The following is a 16,799-nucleotide window of genomic DNA, read 5'->3' as shown; positions in this document are numbered from 1 at the left end:
CCCGTACCAGTGCCCGTCTCGGCCTCCACTCGTTGGCGCGGCTTAGGCAGCGGGATTTACTTTGCTTTTTGAGAGGAGCACAAAGTAACCCCCCCTCTCCACTCTACAACCAACCCCTTGGATGTGATTTTTGCTTTTTTGCGGGCCTGAAAATTGGTCCGACGACAGCTTAAAACTTAAAACCAGCTATATTTACCTGTCTGATACGCATTGTTCGAGCATGTGCTTCGATTTATCGGAAATCAGATCAGGTTCTACGCAGTTTTGTTAGAACTGCTCGTCAGAGATCAACAATCAACTGTTTTTCTTGGCACAACAGATGCTTATCGCGCGCGCTCTCACTCTCTCTCTCTGCTGCTCTAGAACGCAGCGCAGTTTGAGCAGCACCAGCTGATTAGATACAGTTTAAGCAGCACATGGCACTCAATTACTAAACATAAAAACAGCAACAAGTTCTTCCCTCTGCTCTCACTCTCCCGAAGTTTGAGCAGAACAGTTTTTGTGGCTTAATCGTTACAGTTTCAAGCATACTCCACTTAATTAGCAAACAAAAAATAGAACTGAACTAATTTACGAACCTGAAACTGAAACCAAAACCAGATTCCGCAGTAACGAGCGAACAAAAGCAACCAAAACAATTAAAAACAGCTGTTTATCAATGCCATGGATCATCCTCCCAGTAGGGGCTTTATTGTTGCTTCGATTGTTCTCCCTTCAGTTGGAATGGAGTGGAGTGGAGTACCTTCACTTGCGACACTGTTTCTGGGGTATGCACGCGCCGCGAGCGTTGCGGGCGTAGCCATCGTTGCAGTAGCAGCCATCGGGGCAGCGGATGTGTCGTATGAGGCAGGGCTGGCCCAGAGTCGCGCACTCCGTCTGGCAGCTGGGGCCGCACGGCAGGTACGACTCGTTCGCGGGGCACTCGCGCGGCGCTGCAAGAGAGGGGCAAGCTGAGTGTTTGGTGGGGGGGAGAAAGAAGCAGGCAGATCTTACTGATGGGCACCTGGGCAGTGGTCAGGGCCAGAAGGCTGCAGAGGATCAGCAACAGGCCGAGGCAAAGGTGGTTCCAGCGGACAGACATCATGGCGAGAGCTTTCAGAGCGGACTGAACTGCCGCGTCAGAGGCCAGCGGTCTTTTATGGCTCCGCTGGAGAGCTACGTGCGAAAGAGAACGAAACAGAAAGGGGAAGAACAATCTGTGAATCGTCGCCGCTACAGATAAATCTGAGACCAATTTGCTGGCATATTACATAAATGTATGTATATTAACCTTTGACTTTATCTGGACAATTGTAATGACTAGTAGCTTATTTTGTTAGTTAATTTAATGCAAATTCCAAGAATTAATCATCTGGATCTACGCATCCAGGCGTAATTAACTAATGTTTGTCTCGGGATAAGTACAAAGTGTCCAGGGGGATTATTTACAGATTATGGAATTACTTGTACTCAATGGGTAGGTCTCGTTATATTCCGTTGAAGAGTAAAAAAGTGTTGCTACCCAAGACAGATCCATATTTATATGGTATATGGATCCAATGCTTAAAAGGGGAGCCATGCTATAACAACACCCCGAGGGGAAAAGCGACCCACAAAAGGAGGCCCGTTACAATATTCCAAAAATAATCGACGTGTTTATTTGATACCATTAAAAGTTAGCTACAAAACGAGTTGAGGGGAATCGGCGTCAGGGGGAGCTGCTGCGTCGGCGCCGCTTGTGACGCTTGTGGCTCTTCTTGGGCGAGCGTCGCTGGTTGTGGCGCGACTCCTCCCGCTGCTGGCGCTGACGTCGATCTTTGCGGCTGCTGGAGCTACGACTGCGACTACGACTGCTTCTTGAGCGGCTCCTGCTACGGATGGGGCTTCGTCGGCGCCTGGGGCTGCGACTTCTGTGCCGGCTTCTGCTTCGCTGTTTCTGGCGGTGGCTCTGGGGCTGGCTCTGACGCACGCGCTGGCTTCGGGTGGAGGTGCGACTCTGGCTGCGGCGTCGCCGCTGTTTCCTGGCACTGGCAGACACCTCCTCGACGGCCCTGCGCCTCTTGCGCCGACTGGAGCTGCGGCTGGACTCGCTGCTGCTGGCGCTGACGCTGCGACTCCTGCTCCTGCGGTGGGTCTTTCGGTGGCGCGAGGTCCTGGACGTGCCGCGGGGCGCAGGCGAGGCAGCTGGTACCAGCTGAACATCGTCATCGTCCGATAGTAGCACGGCGGATGCTGGCGCGGAGGCAATCGGTTTCGGAGGAGCAGCTGCGGTCTGTACTGGTGGCGGGGGCGGCGGTGGTTTGCTGGTGAAGGTGTTCGTGCTGTCGTCGTTCAGCAGATTGTATTTCTCCAGATCCCCGCCGTCCTCTTCCTCCTCCTCATCGTCGTCCTGCTGGCTGTCATTCTCCGGCTTCTCCTTCTGCTTCTGCTCCTCCTCCTCATCCTCGTCGTCGTCCGGGCCGAAGTAGGTGATGGGTATGGAGCGCACGGACTCGTTGGACTCGTTGTCGCTGTCCCCCGCAGCGGCAGCACCGGCCTCCTCGGAGGGAGTCGCCTTTGCGCTGGTCACAGCAGAGCTAGCCACGGCACCGGCTGAAACACCTGAAACACCGATTAAATTAGTGACTGGGACTGGGTGGGGATTTGGGGGTGGGTGTGTGGCACTTACCTTTGATTTGATTGAGGAAGGCCGTGGCCTTGCGCTTCCTCTCCAGCTGCAGCTGCTTCTCCTTGGAGACCATCCCGTTCAGCTTGTCGCGCGCAATCAGCGCCAGCTTATCCTTGACTCGCTCCTCTGCTGCAGATAGATGGGGCACAATTAATCGTCTGCTGTCTCTGGAATGCTCATTGGGGGAATACACACCTTGACGCTCCTTTTGCGGAGATATGGGGGCAGCCCTCTGGCTCCTCACCAGCAACTGCGTCTCCACCTGCTTAATGGCACGCTGCACTCTGTCCGGCATGCCACGGACCGGCTCCGCACTGCCCGCAGCCGCGGCACCAGCCTTGATCTCATCCTCGTCGCTGGCCTCCTGAGTCAGAGCAGCCGAAAGCGGACCATGCTCGTCACGGCCGCGTATCGAGAAGCAAACGGGAGCTGTAGATGGAGCAGAAATTTAAATGATAACCAGATAACAGAAATTATCTTCTTGAATGGACTTACCCTTATCTGCTGCATTCCCTGCCGCAGCTGCAGCTCCTCCAAAGCTGAGTCCCTTCTTGCTCATGAGCGCTGCGGCCACGGCGGCCGCCTTGCGCGTCTTCTCCTCCTTGGAGGCGGCATCCACGTCGTTGGTCACCTTGTACAGGTAGTATGGATAGAACTCGTTCTGCGGCAGCAGGAAGCCGAACCGCTCAACGCTCTTGGTGCGAAGCGTCTCCTCGAACTGGCGTCCGTTCTTGATCACGTACGTGGCCGTCTTGTCGATGATCGTCCTGAGGCTCTCATCGGGCACGGGAAACGTCAGCACCGGCTCTGGTGCTGGCGGCTCCTTCTCAGCCTCCTTCTCTTTCTCCTTCTCAGTCGCGGTGGTTGCTTCATCCCCCGGCTCATCCTCGCTCTCCGAACTGTAGTTCTGGGCCAGGGCCAGGGCACTGGTGTTCTTCAGCAGCTCCACTTGCGGTGGCCCATCGTTGGCGTTCTCCTCCTCGGGCACCGGAGAGTCCACCTCCTCCGCCTCGTGGGTGAAGGTGCTGCCGTTGTAGCGGATCAGGACAGGGGTGAACTCCCCCTGCTGGCTGTGACCCTCCGACCTGCAGCTGGGCGTGGGCGAGGCCGTGCCACCGGAGTGCTGCGAATTGGTGGTGCTCAGCTCGTCGTCGAGCACCGTCTGCAGGGGCACGCCCTTGATCTTGCTGATGAGTTGGGTGTAGGCGCAGTTGGCCGAAGGCTTGTACTTGATGGTGGGCACCATAATGACAACCTGACCGGGCGTACTGGTACCCGTTCGCTGGCCTTGGCTCTCCAGTCCGGAGCCGGAGCCGGGCTCTGCCTCGGTGTTGGTGGAGCTCTCAGGCGTGGGGGCGTACTTGGCCTGCTTGATGGCAGCCAGGAGGTGACGGTAGTAGGGCTGCAGGTGGCCGCCCTGCGTGAGGAAGTCAAACTGTGAGTTGTTGGACTGCTTGGCCTTGATCAGGATCTCCATTTGGGTGCCCTGATAGGCTATGAAGCGGGCCGTCTTCTCGATGATGGCATGTTGCTTTCATCGTCTCGGGCTGGCGGGAGAACAGATTTATCAGATTAATCAGATTTATTCGTCTTGAAAGGAGTATTCGTATTCTTTATTCGGATACTCACCACCAGCATTCCCGGCGGCAGCGGCAGGAGCAGGGTGCGTGGCAGGACAAAAGGCAGTTCGTTCTCCTCTGCGGTGCCCGGCGAGAGCGAGGGCGGCACAGTCGTGGAGGAGGCAGCTCCAGCTCCAGCAGCAGCAGCATACGCCACGCCCTGGCCATCGTACTGGAAGTCCACCTGGCTATAGTTGCCGCCGGAGGTCTCCTGCTGCAGCCGCTTGAGGTCCTCCTCTGCGCGGAAACAAGAGGGAGAGAAGCACACAAGGCAGAGAGAACCGTTAGAGCGGGTGTTAGGAGGGACTAGGACTAGCGTCAAGGCGCGCGTCTGTAGCCCGCTGACTGAGTCAGAGCGAGCGTGAGAGAGCGAGAGCGAGATACAGAGAGACAGAGAGAGAACGCGGGAGCGACGATGGGAGAGCATGGTCTAGAGCGGGACAGACACAGCGGCTTGAGTGTGGGGAAAATTGCGTTTGTTTTTCCAGGGTCTTTGGGGCGCTGCAGTGGCGGCGGTGGTGACGGCGATCTGGTACCTGAAAGAGAGCTATAATCTGTCAGAGTGTAAGGAATTCGTATTTACCTGCGGGGGCGACGGGTCAGCGGGGGTTGGGGGGGCAGCAACAGCAACGACGGATGCTCTCACTTTTCATATTCAAATTCAAATTCGAATTTGAGTTCGAGTTTGGATTGGTTTTTGTGGCTTAGGTTTTATATATATATATTTCTATATATATATATATGTATGTATGTATGTGTGTATGTATGTATGTATGTTGATTTGTTTTTGGGGGTTTTCGTTTTTCGGTTTGTTGATTGTCTTTTGTTTTTGTCTTAATTTACCTTTCTCGGGTACTCTTTGATTTCTTGATTGATTTCTACTACTTGGAATTGTTTATGTTTTTTTTTGGTTTGTTTTGTTTTTGGTTTTGGTTTTTGATAAGACAAGGCGCATTTTTTGAAGGCGTTTTGTGGGTCTCCAGGCAGGGCCGACTTACCTTGCTGCAAACGGAGCTCCTCCTCGTTGTTGTACAGGAATAGATAGCGCTCCTCCTCGCACAGCTGCTCGGCGCGCTGCTCCTCGGCGCTCAGGTATTCCAGCCGGTTGCCGTAGCCCCCAGGTGGCGCTTCGTAGGGTGCCAGATCGCAGAGTGCGCCACGCACATCGTATCTACACATATATTGCGTATAAATATACACGTGTGTGTGTGTGTGGATGGGTGTGTGTTTTGTGCCAAAAGAGATCAAGCAGAAAGATATAGACAGAGAGAAAGAGAGAGAGAGAAAGATAGAGAGAGAAAAAGAGACATTATCAGTGAGATCCAGGACGAGCGGGACGCGGCGCGGCAGAAAATCGAAAATCATGGCAAACAAATCGAACACAATCGAACCACTGCCCCCCTTTTGGAGATCTTACAGTATCGATCGAGTCATTTGTTTCCCATCGATCCACGATCATATAAATAATATATGTTTATAAATACAATACAATATTATAGTAGAGAGGTTAAGAAATCGGTTTATAGCTAGAGATCGTTCATACATACCGCTCCGGTGGCTAAAAAGTTAATCGGTTTACATTTAAGATTGGTCAAAGAATTACAGATTCAATAATTGTTTTGGTTTTTTTTTTTTTTGTTGTATGGTAAGAGATACAGTTTGAGAAGCACTGAAAAGAGCTGTTATTACAATGGTGTGTATGTGTGTGTGCGTGTGTGGATATTGGTGGGTGGTGTATGTGTGTGTGTGTGTGTGAGTGGGTGGTTGGGTGTTACAGTCCAGTAGAGTACAGTTACAGTCCGCAGTTCAAGTCAAAGTATAGGGTATGCCGTGGGTCGTCAGCTGGTCCATGGGTACGCATAGGTGCGCGTGTTTCTGTGTGTGTGTGTGTGTGCGGGCGGATTGTATGGGGGGGAATTGTGGTATGTATTTATGTATTGATAATCGTACAATTAACGCTTAGACAACCCCCAATTATTAACCTGTCTATCTTGAGATTTACATCGCCCATCCAGGGTATCAACTGCTTGCCGTGGTCCAGTTCGCGCGCCTTCTCGTCATCCCGGAATATCTTGCATGCGTAGCCGAAGACGAGCAGTTCCAAGGGCGGCTGGCGTGCGTCCAGTATCGTCGCACCGTTGCCGTTGCTGGCCCCCGCCGACAGTCCGCCGGGAGCAACTGCAGCGGCACCAGTCTTGCGCAGAATACCACCGAGGCTGCCGCCGCCAGCGGAGCGCACATTGTAGGGCATCATTTCACTGCAGCGCCCACTTCATCAACAACTGCAGCAACAAATCCAGCTCCGACTCTAGCCTCTGGGCTCACTCTCACTCTCTCTTTCCTGTTTCTCTGGATGCTGTTGCACACTCACTACACACTGGGTCAAGCACTTGGAATTATGTGATCTCGGGCAGCAGCATCGGGCATTTGTCGCTATTTTTTATTTATTTTTTTTGGAAATGCTAAAAGCAGTGTGAACGCGGATTTATCGCTGAAATATACCGCCTGACCCCCAGAAATATACCGAAATATACCTTGTCATAATCAAAATATACCGTAAATATACTGACAAAATGCCTTTACATTCCTCGATTTTGATATTCGGTTTAATACTACTAGCCAGTTAGCCTTCTCGGCCCTAAACAAATAATTTTATCCAATTCCTCAATGAATTTTGCACAAGATTGGCTAGTTTTCAGAACTCTTTTTCATTGGATTATTTACATATTTACATTTACATATTTACATATTAGTTCAAACAAAAACAGCATAAAACGAATGTGACGTCTTTTTGTGGCGTTGCCAGACTCGTGCAATTCGTAGTTGCTGCGGGCTGCCATACCATGATATGTTGTGATTTGAAATTCGTCAATTTTGATATTCAGTTGAATATTACTAGCTAGTTGGCCCTCTCAGCCCTGAACAAATAATTTTATCCAATTCCTCAATAAATTTTGTTCAGGATTGGTTAGTTTTCAGAACTCTTTTTCATTGGATTTTTGACATAATAAGGATCAAACAAAAGCGGCCAAACCATAAAACGGCTGTTATTATTATTGTTGTGCTGTTGTTATTATTTTTACCGTATATTAGCGACGTTCAGATGCGTCGTAAGCAGCATAAAGCTATTAAGCTTATTTAGCTAACATTCAGTGCCGCTCTTAAGAACATTTTAATTTCAACCGCAATATATCGATATATGGGCACATCAATAATTAACAGAATTGTTAAAATAAAAAAATTGTAGTAAAAAATGCTCCGCAACGTTGTTGTGGGCATGTCGGGGGGCGTGGACAGTGCCGTGAGCGCCCACCTACTGAAGGAGCGCGGCCACCGCGTCCTGGGCGTCTTTATGCGTAATTGGGACGAGCACGACGAGGCCGGTCGCTGCAGTGGCGAGCAGGACCTAAAGGACGCAGAATGGGCGTGCCAGCGGCTGGGGATCGAGCTGCGGCAGGTGAACTACGTGAAGGAGTACTGGACGGCGGTGTTTAGCGCCTTCCTGGACGACTACCAGCAGGGTCTGACCCCCAATCCGGACATCCTCTGCAACCGGCACATCAAGTTCGACCTGTTCCATCGCCATGCTCTGGAGCGGATAGGCTACGATGCCGTGGCCACCGGCCACTATGCCCGCAACAGTCTGGGCAACTTTCTGGAACATCGCGGGTGCGGTGGGGACGCCCGTCTGCTCATACCGGCGGACACTTTCAAAGATCAGACCTTCTTCTTGGCGGGTATACCACGGCAGGCCCTGCAGCGCACCATGTTCCCCCTGGGCGACCTGGCCAAGAGCGAGGTGAAGAGCTTGGCCCGACAAATTGGCCTCCAGCGCCTGGCCCAAAAGCGGGAGAGCACCGGCATCTGCTTCGTGGGCAAGCGCGACTTCAAGTCCTTCATCCGCGAGGTAATTCCATCCACTAGTGAGCCTCTTCCTGTACTCATGCCCCACTCTCTGCTCCTCAGTACATTGCCTCCAGGAGCGGCCAGTTTGTGGACACGGACAATGGGGCCATTGTGGGAAACCATGAGGGCATCCACCAGTGGACCGTGGGCCAGCGGTGCCGCCTCGGCTCCTTTCTGCAGCCGTACTTCGTGGCCCGGAAGGAAGCCTCCAGCAACACCATCTTCGTGGCCGCCGGCCACGACCATCCCGCCTTGCTCAGCACCCGCATGTACATCGAGGCCCCCAACTGGCTGTGCGCTCAATCCCAGCAGCGGCTGGCATCCACTGGCAGCCTGCGCTGCCGCTTTCGCTTCCAGCACACCAAGCCGTTGGTTGACTGCTGCCTCCGCTCCTGCCCCGATGGCGGCTTTGAGGTGCTGCTGGATGCGCCTCTGCGCGCCATAACCCCCGGCCAGTATGCGGTATTCTACGACGAAATGGCCTGCCTGGGCGCTGCCCGCATCCTGAGCGCCGATGCTCTAACCAGGAGCTGCCAGGAGCAGCAGGCTCAAAGCCAGACCATCACCAGCTGACACGAAGTCACGAAGGGAATGGGCATCCCCAAAGAAACCAAAACACATGAGAGCCAGCCAATGCTTATAATCAAGTCAACCAAAACGGATCCACTTGGGTTAAGATTATTGGACATTTTGTGTGTGTTCGAATCGACGATCTGTTTGTAAAGTTTTGTTAACTATTCTGTAAAAATACCGAAGACTCATTGGGGAATGCAATAATTTCCATAAAACTAATTTAATATAGTTATTTGGTGCTAATTGAAATATTGTATTAGAGAACAACTTTAAAGGAGACCTGAGACCCCACGATCTACTACAGTTCGTTGTTCTGGTTTCCTATGACAGCTGCATACATATATTCATGATTATGGAAAGGATTGTCACACCTCTAATTGTTTAGTTTTGTTTTAGCCCATGACATTTCCCATACATTTCTGGCTCCTGCAGATACACAACACAACAAATGGGGCGCAATAATCCCTTCCACATTTCAATCCGTTTGAACTATTGCATGAGAGGGATATGCCATATCCAGTTAACAGGGAAGTGGAAATTTGCTACCCCGAAATATACTTCGATTGTAGCCAAACACCCTTTGGGTGCTGCAGCCAGCAGCAATCCAACCCACAAAAGACAGGAGACAGAGCAGCGACTTTCACACATTAATCAACTACAAATATATATTCTAGAGTCCGATTGACAAACATACAAAAAAAGTGGCTAGCTAACCCTAAACTAGATGATGATACAATTGTGTCGTTTATAAATTAGGCTATGGCTAACTTATTGGCTAAGATGATTGAGGAGCAGGGCATGGGGCGTGTGGGTTAGGCTTAGGACTAGGTGAGCAGCACAGTGAGGGCGTCGAGGAAGCGGGTGAGGTCGCTTTGCCGGAGCTGGACAACCGATGGCTCGAAGAAGTCCTGCAGCAGGGTGGTCTTGCTCTTCTGGGCCGCCTGCTCGAAGGCCTTGCCAAAGAAGTTCTTGGGCGAGTCTTCGCGGACGGGCGCAATGCCCACCAGCAGGCACATGCCCTGTGTGGCGTCGAGGGGACAGGTGGCAATGAGCGGCAGGTCCGGGGCCGCGCGTGCCCTGCTGGTGGCCACATGGCCGCGCAGCATGAACTTGGCCAGCAGGCCCAGGGCGTACGGGTAGGAGAAGAATGCGTGCTCCTCCTGCAGCACATAGTAGAAGAAGGAGCCGGCCGAGTGCACCTGGCGAGCCTCCAGGCTGCTCTGCACCTGTCTGAAGATAGCCGCATGCATCAGCTTGGCATTGTCGATGCCCGCGGCGAGCAGCTGTTTGTGCTGGCGGCTCAGGGCGTCGGAGGCCTCCATGAAACAGTCCTCGGGCGTCTTGTGCTTCTTCACCGACTCCATGATGGCCAGCAGGGCGTAGACATAGTCGGCGGCCGCATAGCGGCTGCGGTAGCCATAGCTCAGGGTGAAGGTGCCGTAGACGATGTCCGGTATGTCGTACTTCTCGGCCAGCCGCTCCACCATCGAGTAGAACTCCTTGCGCAGCACCAGGTCCATGGCGCTGTATGTCTGACGCGCGTGCACCAGCGGCAGACCCATCTCCAGGAGCAGCTCGTGGAGTCGCTTCTCGCCGCGCAGCGTCCACAGCTTCAACTGGCAGGAGGCGTAGCGGGAGTACCTGCAAGAGGAGTACGAGGCATTACCTGCATTAGGATCAGGAGTGGTCCCTTTACCCTCCCTTCGGCCCTGGACCTACCTCATGGAGTCGGTCACCGGCCAGTGCCGGTACAGCACCAGATGCAGGTCGTTCTCGAAGCTGATCTTGGAGGCGCTCATCGTGTTCTGGTCGTTGGTCTTGTTTGTGAGGCGGGAGACATGCGACTGGATGTGCTCCAACTCCAGGGTGTAGGCACCGCTCTCGATCTTGCCTAGCAGCAGCTGCTCGCTGATGCCCACGATGGCCATCCAGAGCAGGTCCATGTTGTCCTTGGACAGCTTCCAGGCCAGCTCGAAGATCAGCAGGGCCGTGGAGCGTCCGTAGTAGCTGAACTGCGTGTACTCGAACATGATGCGATCCCGCTCCGACTCCCATTGGCGGCGTGCGCGTTGCCGGAGGATGCGCTGCTCGTGCCGCTCCAGGCGGGTTAGCTTGGGCCGCCCCGGAGCGCGCTGCGCACTCTCCTCATCGCCGTCCGAGTCGCCAGCACCGCTGTCGTTGTGGACCTCCTCCTCGTCCTCCTCGTCGTCGGACTGGTCCTGGTCGTCATCCTCCCCGTCAGAGTCGTGGAAAATGGTCTCGAATGCGGGAATGTTCTCCTCCAGCGCGGCATCGCCCAGTATACACACCTGCCGATCGCTGTAGATGTTGCAGACGTCCAGCGGCCGATGTGCGTCGCAGATGAAGAAGGTAACATCCTCCGCCGGCTGCAGCAGCTCCACGATGTCCACACAGCCGCCGCAGTTGACCAGCAGCACGTATTTGACGTCGCCCTGATGCTCGCCATAGGCGCGTCGCAGACCCGTGATGCCCATGATGGGGACCACCGTGTAGAGCATGTGGTCATACTGGAAGAGGGCCTGCAGGATCTTGCTGGCGCAGATGGCGTCAATGTCGTAGTTGACGACGATGAGGATACGCTTGCCCACCAAGTGCCTGTAGAAGTCATTCTTCAGGTCCTGGATGAACATCTTTCCGCTCCAGCAAGAAAAGGCGATACAAAATGTCACGCAGCTCGAATGGCAATCGTGGGCAATAGCTTCGATCCGACTGCTTTGTATCTGGCTATTGGACTTGGTATGGTTGCTGTGGCGGCTCCTAGTTGGCTGTAGCGTGCTGCATTTTGCGCGTTTCTTTCTTTTTGTTTGGCAATTTTTGCAAAATGTCGCAGTGTGACCCACAACTGGTTCAAAAACGCGGGAAACAGCTGGTCGCTCAGGTGTGACCAGCCATGCATACCGTTGGAATGCCACAAATTTTGGCCATTCTCATGTCTGCCTTGTTTATTTCTGCGTTTTTCTGCACGCACACGTTTATTTTGTTATTAATTATTAAACATGGCCAAAAACAACAAAAAGAAGCTGTTTGCCCAGCGCCTTGTCTGCTCCCGAATGAACTTTCTGTACCAGGCGGCCCACCTCATGGCGGAGGGCAGCCACAACACCCTTGGCGCCTACTACGGGAAGCTCTGCCGGAATGTGGGCACCAAATCCATGATGCACATGTAAGTGCCACCCAGCCAGCCAGTCGTGTGCCTTGTCCATTTCAATCTTTCTTCTTTTCTTCTCCCTGATCAGGGCTCCAGCGATGAAGCGTGCGCTGTGCAAGCGCTGCTCCCTGCCCCTCATTCCCGGAGTGAATACGAGTCTGACTGTGCCGCAGGCGAAGGAGCAAAGAGCAGAGCCAAAGGCGGGCAAGAAGAAGCGCCATCGCCGCCAACGCAGCAAGAAGAGAGCGGTGGAAAAGACTGAATCACAGCCAAAAGAAAGCACCGTGGACGAGCATACGCCGCTGCAGCTGGAGTGCCCGCTCTGCCAGGGCCGTCGCAGCTTTGTTGTGGACAGCCAACGCGAGTGCTGGCTCGAGCAGCCGCAGGCCCTGGTCGAAGTGCTCGACATAGAAGCGGAAGAGGAGGAGGGACGGCAGACGAAGGCACCGCCAAGCGCACAGCCATGCGTACAGCCCAGCCACAGTGATAAGAGCAGCCAACTTATCGCCAGCGTATCGGCTGTTGAACCCTCTGGAGCTCGATAGCCATCTATCTAGGCGATCTTTAGTCGGTCGCGCCATGCTGAGCTGTAGACACATGATTGGTCGCCTGATGCGACGGCAGGCCAGCACACAGGCCCGCCTGGCCAGTCCTAGCATTGTGGAGATCAACGAGGCTGACGGGCAGCGCCTCAAGTACCCCCAGGTCTGGTTGCGGGACAACTGCCAGTGCACGGAGTGCTTCCATGCGCCGACGCGGGCACGCAAGAGCCACTGGGAGCGCGGACCACTCCACGTGGGCGCCCAGCGGGTGAGCTACGACGAGCAGCGACAGCAGCTTCAAGTCGACTGGCAGGACGAGCACAAGAGCGTTTACCAACTGCAGTGGCTGCGGGAGCGGGACTTTGGGGACGCGGCCAGGCAGAGGTACTTGGAGGAGGTCTACCGGCCGCCCGTCCAGCTCTGGGGCAAGACGCAGTTCAAGGATGTGAGCCGGGAGTTCGATTACCAAAATGTCCTCGATCAGGACGAGGTGCTAAAGGACTGGCTGGAGGCCCTGGCTGTGCAGGGATTCGCTCTGCTCAGGGATGCGCCCGACGACGTCAATGTGGCTCGGCGCCTGGCCGAAAGGATTGGCTACATCAAGCGCACCACCTACGGGTGAGTCCTGACCTCAAGACGCCGCAGCTAAAAAACAAGCTAAATCCACTGACAATTAACCATCCCCCTTCGATCCAGGGACGTGTTTGAGGTCAAGTCCAAGCCGAATGCGGGCAACTATGCATACCTGATGGTGCCCCTGCCGCTGCACACGGACATGCCCTACTACGAGTACAAGGCGGGCATCAACATTCTGCACACCCTCGTCCAGTCGGAGTCGGCGGGCGGGGCTAATACGCTCGTGGACGGCTTCCATGTGGTCGACGAGATGCGACGCCTCTATCCGCAGGAGTTCGAGCTGCTGCGTTCGGTGCCCGTCAACTGGTACGACATCGGGCACGACGGGGACCAGGCCCAACCCTTTCACAGCCTGTGGCGGGCCCCTGTTGTCTGCCTGGATGTGGATGGCCAGGTGGTGCGCATCAATCAGAACACTACGAAGCGGGACAGCCGCTTCACGGTGCCCCTGGAGCAGGCGGTGGCCTGGTATGAGGCCTATGACAGGTTCCTGCGTCTCGCTCACGACGAGATCGTCGAGTTCAAGACGCGGCCTGGCGACGTGTTCGTGTTCAACAACCTGCGCATGCTCCACGGCCGCACAGCCTACGAGGACTCGCCGCAAAACAAGCGCCACCTAGTCGGCGCCTACGTTGACTGGGACATTATCTACTCCAAGCTAAGGACCCTGCGCTTCCCCCAGGCCCAGGAATGACACCAAAAATAGTACGCCAATCAGTTGGGGCAGACAATCACCGAACATTTATTATTAATCTAGATTCTAGAACATCTAGAATGGCAGCATTTTCGAGAATGAACCACGATGTAATATTGGATTTTTGTGGATACACACAAGTACATTGCCCATGTTTTTTTTTGTTTTGTTTCTGTGGAGGGCCCCTGTTGTCTGCCTGGATGTGGATGGCCAGGTGGTGCGCATCAATCAGAACACTACGAAGCGGGACAGCCGCTTCACGGTGCCCCTGGAGCAGGCGGTGGCCTGGTACGAGGCCTATGACAGATTCCTGCGTCTCGCTCACGACGAGATCGTCGAGTTCAAGACGCGGCCTGGCGACGTGTACGTGTTCAACAACCTGCGCATGCTCCACGGCCGCAAAACCTACGAGGACTCGCCGCAGAACAAGCGCCACCTAGTCGGCGCCTACGTCGACTGGGACATTATCTACCCCAGCAGGACCCCACGCTTCCCCCAGCGCCCAGGAATGTCATCAAAAATGGTACGCCAATCAGCTGGGGCAGACAATCGCCGAACATTTATTATTACTATTATTAATATAGATTCTAGAACATCTAGAATGGCAGCATTTTCGAGAATGAAGCACGATGTAATATCGGATTTATGTGGATACACACAAGTACATTGCCCATGTTTTTTTTTGGTCGCCTGATGCGACGACAGGCCCGCCTGGCCAGTCCTAGCATTGTGGAGATCAACGAGGCTGACGGGCAGCGCCTCAAGTACCCCCAGGTCTGGTTGCGGGACAACTGCCAGTGCACGGAGTGCTTCCATGCGCCGACGCGGGCACGCAAGAGCCACTGGGAGCGCGGACCACTCCACGTGGGCGCCCAGCGGGTGAGCTACGACGAGCAGCGACAGCAGCTTCAAGTCGACTGGCAGGACGAGCACAAGAGCGTTTACCAACTGCAGTGGCTGCGGGAGCGGGACTTTGGGGACGCGGCCAGGCAGAGGTACTTGGAGGAGGTCTACCGGCCGCCCGTCCAGCTCTGGGGCAAGACGCAGTTCAAGGATGTGAGCCGGGAGTTCGATTACCAAAATGTCCTCGATCAGGATGAGGTGCTAAAGGACTGGCTGGAGGCCCTGGCTGTGCAGGGATTCGCTCTGCTCAGGAATGCGCCCGACGACGTCAATGTGGCCCGGCGCCTGGCCGAAAGGATTGGCTACATCAAGCGCACCACCTACGGGTGAGTCCTGACCAGACGCCGCAGACAAACTAAATCCACTGATAATTTACCATCCCCCTTCGATTCAGGGACGTCTTTGAGGTCAAGTCCAAACCGAATGCGGGCAACTATGCATACCTGATGATGCCCCTGCCGCTGCACAAGGACATGCCCTACTACGAGTACAAGGCGGGCATCAACATTCTGCACACCCTCTTCCAGTCGGAGTCGGCGGGCGGGGCTAATACGCTGGTGGACGGCTTCCATGTGGCCGACGAGATGCGACGCCTCTATCCGCAGGAGTTCGAGCTGCTGCGTTCGGTGCCCGTCAACTGGTACGACATCGGGCACGACGGGGACCATGCCCAACCCTTTCACAGCCTGTGGCGGGCCCATGTTGTCTGCCTGGATGTGGATGGCCAGGTGGTGCGCATCAATCAGAACACTACGAAGCGGGACAGCCGCTTCACGGTTCCCCTGGAGCAGGCGGTGGCCTGGTACGAGGCCTATGACAGATTCCTGCGTCTCGCTCACGACGAGATCGTCGAGTTCAAGACGCGGCCTGGCGACGTGTTCGTGTTCAACAACCTGCGCATGCTCCACGGCCGCACAGCCTACGAGGACTCGCCGCAGAACAAGCGCCACCTAGTCGGCGCCTACGTCGACTGGGACATTATCTACTCCAAGCTAAGGACCCTGCGCTTCCCCCAGGCCCAGGAATGTCATCAAAAATAGTACGCCAATCAGCTGGGGCAGACAATCGCCGAACATTTATTATTACTATTATTAATATAGATTCTAGAACATCTAGAATGGCAGCATTTTCGAGAATGAAGCACGATGTAATATCGGATTTATGTGGGTACACACAAGTACATTGCCCTTGCGTTTTGTTTTGTTTCTGTAGCGGACTCCTGTTGTCTGCCTGGATGTGTATGGCCAGGTGGTGCGCATCATCAGAACACCATGAAGCGGGACATAAATTTAATAGTCTGCTTGGCCCCTGGAAAAGGAAAAATAATTTTATTAAAGATCTACCGTTCGTCAAGTGGAGTTCACTGTAGTCACCGTTCGCCGGGATTGTACAATATATTGTAGTAGTCCCAAATTATTTGATTGACGTGCTCACCGTCCTCGCGTATATCGCGTCTGGGTCTATCTCTGGGTCCCATGATCAACTTAAGCACCATCAACCCAAAACTGAGACCGACAGCAATGCAAGTTGATGTCCAAAGTAGTTCATAGACGTGATCGGGAGTGCACCCCATTTCGAATGAAAATACGCAGAGTTCCAGTCGTTGGAAGAAGCTTAAAAAAGTCGCTATCAAATATCCAAACATATTTGCAATTGTTTTGTCTTCGTTTCGTTGATTTGAAATGAAATTTAATTTTGAACCCAAGTTTTCTGCTTGCGAACTTTTCTAGTTATCACTTTAGAAACTACCGTTCAGATTGAAAATCAGCTCCGTAATGCGGAGTCCGTATGAATTTTCTTTAAGTGAATTTCTAGCTCGAATTTGTCCTCGGCATCGCCTACTACAACTGTCAAATCCTTTTCCTTCTAGAACGAATATATGAACAACGTGCCAAACGGAGTTGCCAGTCCCTAATTTTACAAGAAAGTGCTGCCAACCCGTTTAGACGGGGCTTAAAATCGTGCATATTCATTTATCCAGCGCAGAGAATTGATGTCAGCGTATTTGTGTATATGAATATCGATGATTCTTTTTTTGAAATAAATATTATATGATACAAACATATTTTTCATAAAAAAAAGTATATTGATACATATTGAGATTTTTGAA

The 16,799-nt window shown here is 53.5% G+C and overlaps 7 protein-coding genes across 7 annotated transcripts; 4 read left to right on the top strand and 3 right to left on the bottom strand.

The window, feature by feature from the left end:
* Positions 1 to 651: 651 nt before the first annotated feature.
* Positions 652 to 1,119, bottom strand: LOC111071935 (chymotrypsin-elastase inhibitor ixodidin). The gene is made up of 2 exons (XM_022363487.2): positions 994 to 1,119; positions 652 to 932 (listed from the first exon to the last, which is right to left on the bottom strand). Exons 1-2 carry the CDS (start codon positions 1,082 to 1,084, stop codon positions 745 to 747), a joined length of 279 nt encoding a protein of 92 aa, XP_022219179.2. The 5' UTR covers positions 1,085 to 1,119; the 3' UTR covers positions 652 to 744.
* Positions 1,120 to 1,615: 496 nt separating this feature from the next.
* LOC111071934 (protein suppressor of white apricot) lies at positions 1,616 to 6,747 on the bottom strand. Its single transcript, XM_022363483.2, is given in 8 exon segments — positions 1,616 to 2,580; positions 2,648 to 2,776; positions 2,843 to 3,076; positions 3,143 to 4,181; positions 4,183 to 4,194; positions 4,277 to 4,503; positions 5,265 to 5,437; positions 6,249 to 6,747. Coding segments are annotated over 8 exon segments (2,979 nt in total). The 5' UTR covers positions 6,521 to 6,747; the 3' UTR covers positions 1,616 to 1,687.
* Positions 6,748 to 7,346: 599 nt separating this feature from the next.
* Positions 7,347 to 8,994, top strand: LOC111071931 (mitochondrial tRNA-specific 2-thiouridylase 1). Its single transcript, XM_022363481.2, has 2 exons — positions 7,347 to 8,173; positions 8,233 to 8,994. Exons 1-2 carry the CDS (start codon positions 7,520 to 7,522, stop codon positions 8,743 to 8,745), a joined length of 1,167 nt encoding a protein of 388 aa, XP_022219173.2. The 5' UTR covers positions 7,347 to 7,519; the 3' UTR covers positions 8,746 to 8,994.
* A 374-nt stretch (positions 8,995 to 9,368) lies between these two features.
* LOC111071929 (cell division control protein 45 homolog) lies at positions 9,369 to 11,639 on the bottom strand. The gene is made up of 2 exons (XM_022363478.2): positions 10,465 to 11,639; positions 9,369 to 10,386 (listed from the first exon to the last, which is right to left on the bottom strand). Exons 1-2 carry the CDS (start codon positions 11,394 to 11,396, stop codon positions 9,570 to 9,572), a joined length of 1,749 nt encoding a protein of 582 aa, XP_022219170.2. The 5' UTR covers positions 11,397 to 11,639; the 3' UTR covers positions 9,369 to 9,569.
* A 63-nt stretch (positions 11,640 to 11,702) lies between these two features.
* Positions 11,703 to 12,459, top strand: LOC111071932 (ribonuclease P protein subunit p21). The gene is made up of 2 exons (XM_022363482.2): positions 11,703 to 11,929; positions 12,003 to 12,459. Exons 1-2 carry the CDS (start codon positions 11,763 to 11,765, stop codon positions 12,457 to 12,459), a joined length of 624 nt encoding a protein of 207 aa, XP_022219174.1. The 5' UTR covers positions 11,703 to 11,762.
* LOC111071930 (gamma-butyrobetaine dioxygenase) lies at positions 12,411 to 13,938 on the top strand. The gene is made up of 2 exons (XM_022363480.2): positions 12,411 to 13,074; positions 13,153 to 13,938. The coding sequence occupies exons 1-2, from the start codon at positions 12,494 to 12,496 to the stop codon at positions 13,784 to 13,786; spliced, it is 1,215 nt and encodes a 404-aa protein (XP_022219172.2). The 5' UTR covers positions 12,411 to 12,493; the 3' UTR covers positions 13,787 to 13,938.
* On the top strand, positions 13,938 to 15,776 carry LOC121404222 (gamma-butyrobetaine dioxygenase-like). The gene is made up of 3 exons (XM_041593488.1): positions 13,938 to 14,309; positions 14,492 to 15,015; positions 15,084 to 15,776. Exons 1-3 carry the CDS (start codon positions 13,938 to 13,940, stop codon positions 15,727 to 15,729), a joined length of 1,542 nt encoding a protein of 513 aa, XP_041449422.1. The 3' UTR covers positions 15,730 to 15,776.
* The last annotated feature ends 1,023 nt before the right edge of the window (positions 15,777 to 16,799 follow it).

Source organism: Drosophila obscura, unplaced genomic scaffold (genome assembly GCF_018151105.1).
Source record: "Drosophila obscura isolate BZ-5 IFL unplaced genomic scaffold, ASM1815110v1 contig_190, whole genome shotgun sequence".
NCBI classification, from domain to species: domain Eukaryota; kingdom Metazoa; phylum Arthropoda; class Insecta; order Diptera; family Drosophilidae; genus Drosophila; species Drosophila obscura.
This window is presented reverse-complemented; position numbering and strand designations above follow the sequence as displayed.